General features: G+C 43.1%; 1 protein-coding gene across 1 annotated transcript in view; it reads left to right on the forward strand.

The window, feature by feature from the left end:
• The window catches only part of LOC108088723, a 40,143-nt gene extending 34,177 nt beyond the window's left edge, over positions 1 to 5,966 (forward strand). Inside the window, 2 exon segments of the mRNA XM_017186669.2 lie at positions 2 to 1,365; positions 1,835 to 5,966. Of these exon segments, the coding sequence (XP_017042158.2) occupies positions 2 to 1,305 (1,304 nt within the window). The 3' untranslated portion in view covers positions 1,306 to 1,365; positions 1,835 to 5,966.
• Positions 5,967 to 6,172: the final 206 nt, after the last annotated feature.

Raw genomic sequence — 6,172 nt, forward strand, 5'->3', positions numbered from 1 at the left:
CACGGGCCCCCGTCGACCGACCCCATTGGGAGCATCCACAACCTGCAGCTGGACATCATGGACGACATCTACTTGCAGTCGAGGAAGGCGCGCTTGAAGCTCTGGACGTCATCGAACGAGAAGGTCTGCGAGGTGCAAACGGTGGATGAGGTGGGCGCCGGTCAGCCGGGCAGGCGGTTCACCAACCGTCGCTACTCCGAGTGTCCCCAGCCGGGATTGGCTAGCTCCTTTCGTCGCGCCTCCGAGTTGCCTCCACAAACGCAGCAGCAGCAGTCGCAGCAGCAGCAGCAGAATCTGCAGCAGAGCTCAACTCGGGCATCAACGCGTCGCAAGAAATCGGGCAGCGGCACTGGTCTGCTGGGCAGTCGCTCGGATATCGCCGGTATATTCAGTTCGTTGACCAGCTCGGCCATGGATATGCATCGCTCGGAACCGGAGGGCAGGGACAACAGCTCCAGTGCCAGCTCATCGGCAACGGCGACCGCCGGCAGTCCGTTTCTCAGCCAGACATTTCAGGCCGCCGCTCGTGGGCGGGCCACGAGTGCCACGCCCACACCAACAACGGGCTACCAAGCGAGTGGTGGTGGTTTGAGTGGTGGTGCAGGTGCAGGTGGCTTGGCAGCCGGCAGCTCCACCAGCGGCGGACTGCTCGATCCGAATGCCGGGCGGTCGACGCGTTCGAATAGCTTCGATGTGTCCTTGCTGAACAATGCCAAGCAGCTGGTGAGCGATGTGCAGGACAATGGATCGGCAACGCTGACGGGCTGGTTCGCCAAGCGGCACACTCCGCTGGCGCGGAAGAAGAGTGTGCGGAGCAAGAGTTCGGCGGTGGCGCTATCCAAGGATGTGCTCGAGCGGCTGCAGAAGAAGGATCCACTGGGCGGCGATTCCGGCAAACCGAAGTTGAAGCCGCGCAGCAAGCAAAAGACCTGGGCGGAGTCCACCAAGGCAACGGTGGATGCCACAATTCTGGGCACGGCCATCGAGGGATTTCTGCGGAAGAGCTCGAATGCCAGTATGTCGGGAGCGGGACTGGGTTCGGGTGGCGCCTCCACGTCGGCGGCTGCACGGGGTGCCGCCTCCAAAAGTGGCAAGGATTCGGGCGGCAGCGGCGGCAGCGCCAGTGGAAGTCCCGCTCACGGCAATCGACGCAATCGCAGCTCCGCCGGCAGTTCGGCCCAGTCGCAGGCGGGACGGGCGGTCCGCTCGACGCTCAACTGGTTCGGCAAGGCCGACGAGGACGATTCGAAGGACACGTGCGACGCCTCGCTCTGCGCCACGCTGAAGGACCTCTTCGTCAAATAGGTCGGGGGCCGCAGGGGCAAGTAAAGCGGCGGGGAAGGTCCCGCCAACAGCAGCACAACGGTGAGTTTTTTATCAAAAGACATTTCTTGGAAGCTTTATACTATACTTATAAAGTGGCAAACCGATTTTTTTAAATAGGAAGTGCAAATTTACATTACAAATTCTGATAAACATTGTGGTATCAATATCAAAACAAGAGAGTGGCAATAACTTTATTTAACGAAATTGCCCAAAAAGTGATTTAATTTAATATTAATTTACAAATCAATATGATAGAATATTTACGGTACAATTTTTGTGTGTGTCATTTGTATTGAATTTTGAACTTGTAACCCAAATAATTTAGCAATTAAATATTTTTTTAAATTGCCTAAAAGTTGCCTAAAGTTTTAAAATAATGATTATATTGTTAATTCCGAACTTAAATTGGCAATGCTTTATCTCACACACTTCCTAATTGGCTTAATACTTTAAGCCTTTCAAACTTAAAGCTTAACATGCTTATATGTGGTCTTCTGTGTAATTTTAGCCAGCTACTTGCACCTCTGAGATCCAGAAATCCTTATCGAATTCCAAAATCAATGCGAACGAAGTTGGAGGCTTACACAATGCAGTGAACAATAAGCGCAGCAGAAATCACCATTGAAATCACAATCACATGAACATAATGAACAAGCCGGCGGCTCAATGACAGATTAAAAGCACAGTTTGGCTCTCTGTTTCGAGGAAGCGAAGATGCAGATAATATTTGAAAATCAAAATCAATCATAATCACAACACAGCACTCACATGACTCACAAAACAATATAATAATTGACAGCAGAGGCTTCACCAATCATGAACATAAATTCAAACACTGAGAACATTGCATAAAAAAGGTCGGCAGTGAAAGTTGATCAGACGGTAACTGAATGAGAAATTAGAACTGCGAAGTAAACCGTATACCTAAAATCGAAACAATAATAACAGAACCGATGCTATCGATACCTGACAGAAAAGCCCGATTAATATATTTGATACTTACAGAAATAACGAATAAGAAAAGCCAGTAAACGAAGGATCAAATGGAGAAATAAGTACTAAACACAAAATACAGTGACCTACTGTACCTGAAAAAGGTAACCGAATAATACACAAATACATCCAATAAACGGTAAACATAATACCGATTAACACTAGAATCCGATCGACGGCGATTAATAATAATAGTACAAGAGAGCAACTTTTAAACGGTACAAGTAACTTTATGGATAACGGTAAATGGTAAGTGCAAAGGCGAATGCGCAAGCGAAACGATAAGCGATAAACAGTGATCGATAGGCAGATAGTTAAGCGATAGACGATAGAGATTAAGGCAACGCTGCAGGGGAGTCAATCAGGAGAATCAGGAATCGAGTATTCAGGAACGAGACAAAAAGCTCACCCCATCCAACCTCCACCCAAAAAGGCATTGTACCTCATGTATAACTAATATTGATACAGATTTAATAATACCAAATATATATATATATATATATTCTCATACATTTGCATAACATTTGTAGTCAAAGAAAATGAAGAGCGGAGAATCGAGAAGAATTGGGTTAAATACGAAGGGCAGAGAATATATTAATACGAATATTTTTCTACGTGCAGAGCAATTTAAGCGGGTTTCAGCGGCTGAGTAAATCCCGGATGGAAGGAGATTATTGAGGATTTTTTGAAGCATTGCCGGTTTGGGGCAATACCAACTAACGATATATAATATATATATTATGTATGGTTGGTTATTTTTTTTTTGTGGTGCCCATTGCAGTTGGCATATCGAAGATGAAGGTTGAGGAGTATGAACACGAATACACAGACATATGAAAAGGCAGCCGTGGCATATACATACATACACACAAATCGGTCTTTATAATTATCGAGTCACCAACAATCGGGTGAATCAGTGCGAAAGATGATGCTCCAACGGTTGCCACAACCATATCACAATAAATACACACACACACACACAATGAAATCAGCACGGCAGCGTGCATATAAACACGTTACAATATACGAATATATATATCTATATATACACATATATATCTACGGAGAATAAGAAGTAAATGTCTACAGACTCAAGAGTTTTAATCAATGTAAACCACACAATAAATGTAATTTGTATGTACAATCTGAGCTTACTCGAGGCAAAAATCATCGCAAATCACAAACAAATAACACACTAAATCGAGTCGAACCAAATCGAATTGAATCGAATCGAATCGAATCGAATCGAATTGAATTGAAAATCGAATATAAATTAATGTTCGCGTTGAATATTTAATGTTAAACGTAAAATAATACGCAGGCAGAAGCTCAAAAGTAGCTGACTGTTGGGGAAAAGTGAGGAGCCTGGGGAAGTTTTCCCCAGGAAGAAGTTTGAAAATCAATTAACGAAGAAATTCAAATTGGAAATTCGCAATTGCAGAAATTGGCAAACAGTGGGGGCTATAGAAAAACATTGAGAGATAGCAAAAAAAAAAACCAGAGAGAGAGAAAGAGAAAGTTGAGAAAGTAGGAAGAAACAAACAAACAAACACAGAAGCAAACAATCAGTCAATATTGCAATCAATCAAGTGTGTTTCTATGGGCGGCATTTGGCTCTGTCAATTTGTCAATTTCGATCAAAGGCAACCAAATGGCGTTGATGATGGGCAATATGGCCTGCGGCAAGGATTTATCGCAAGGAGGAGTATGAGAAGGATTAGATAGCGGATTGCAAATGCAGTGTGTGTTTGGTGTGTGGGAATATACACACACACACACTCGTACAATAACCATACGCGTATGTTTAATGAATTATCCATCTAACAATCTAACAATTGTATCTCAATGTGCCCGACAAACAAATGTGTTTTAGACTTCGATTTCCATGTGCGTGTCTCAAGGAGGTAACCCAAAGTTAACTTTCACTTTCAGTGTGTTATAGTGCTGCAGCGCGGCAGATCTACATATATATCTATACATATACATATACAAGCATATATGAATATACACAATATCTACACATGAGAAACAAAACTAAATTAAAAATTAAAAACATTTATATATATATCTATATATATATATATATTAAAACTATTTACAAGTGCGATCCTTCTTGGTCGCAGCGAACTAAAGTTGTCCACGTTTTGCTCATCCTCCTAACTGTTGTTCTATATATATATATCGTTGCTATAACCGATCTAAACTATGTAACAATAAATGTGTACAAAATGAAGGGGAATCCAAGGAGGAAATAGCGAGGGGAAATGGGGAAAGTCGGAGTCTAGGATCTGGTACTATCTACTAATCCAAATAGATCCCTTCGCAGAAGGTCAAAGCAACTCTCAAGTTCTATTTGTCCTATTTTTGATAGTTGTATATATATATATACCACGAACGTACATGCATATATACCGCATATATACACACACCAAAAAACACTACTAAATGAACGCAATTTTTTTCGATTGATTTAGCATTGAATGTGCAGTTAGATTTATGAATACCAAACATATTCGTATATATGTGTGTGTGTGTACCTCTAAGGATAATAATGCCTCCAAGGATAATACCGAAGCTCCGGCGATAATCGGCGGCGGGACAAGGAACAACGGGCAATGCCGCAATTTGTGGCAGGCACTTCCAATGTTCCGCCGCCGATTGTCTCCCTTTGGGGGCGTTTCATTGTCATTTGTTGTTGACGTTGTTGATGTCGTGCAATTGTAATTACCGTTGTTCAATTGTTGTTAATGTTTATCCACATGTCTGTTTTTTGTGTGTGCGTTAAGACCTAAGACTACTTAACAATCGGTTACCACCGACTAAAAAAATACTTTAGTAGTGTTAACACGGCGCCCCACGTTGCAACTTAACCCTTTTTAGAGTGCGGCACCTGGGGAACCTTAAATTCGAGCGGCTTTTCATTTGATTTGATTGGGGTGAATGATTTGATTTCTAGGGCTTTGGTGGGCTAACCAAAAAAGAAAAATGGAGGGGGGAAAAGTGGGCAAAACTACGCATAATCTAGTGAGTTAAGCGATGGTCGAGAGTGGCACGTAATATCCGACATGCATATATAACTAGGCTATATATCTGTGTAAATAACGGAGGAAGGAATCCGGGGGAAAGGACACTTTTTGGGAATACGTTTGTACATAGTTATGCGTATGCTAGCAGGGGAAATTAGCAGAAAGGTAGTGTGTTTTTTTTTAAAAGCCAAAATCCAAATGCAACCGAATGTAAAACAATCAATTGATGACACATAATGTAAACGAAAAACAAACAAAAAAATGATTAACGATAAACGAAAGCTAAAAACAATACAATTAACTAAACTGCAAGTGGCGATGTAAGGAGTACTTAAATAGGTTTATATGTGTATGCTCCTCGAGAGAAGTGGCCCAAACCTTCCACCATCCGAGATAATTTGAGAATCCATGAATCCAACAATCCATGAATCCATGAATCCCGTGGAGAGTGGAACTGGAATGCGAAGGAGGAGGATGGAGGATGGAGGATGGAGGATGTGCACCAGGCGAGAGTACTTTACCACACATACAATACCCAATATACAGCTAAATATACACCCATATACATCTATATATACATATGGAATATACATATATACGGAAATAAATAGTTTATGTGTACAGATTGCCGACGCATTCATTTCTGGAGTCTGGCTGGGGGTTTTCAGCTCCACCGATGATTGATGGCCAGCGGGGCATGGCGGAAATCTGCCATGTGCAACCACCTAGCGGACCACCTTTCCACCTTGCCACCGAACCACCTTGCCACCGAACCACCTTGCCACCGAACCACCTTGCCACAGCGATTCCTGGCCAGCGGCAGTCAG

Source organism: Drosophila ficusphila, unplaced genomic scaffold (assembly GCF_018152265.1).
Source record: "Drosophila ficusphila isolate 14025-0441.05 unplaced genomic scaffold, ASM1815226v1 contig_198, whole genome shotgun sequence".
Classification (NCBI taxonomy): domain Eukaryota; kingdom Metazoa; phylum Arthropoda; class Insecta; order Diptera; family Drosophilidae; genus Drosophila; species Drosophila ficusphila.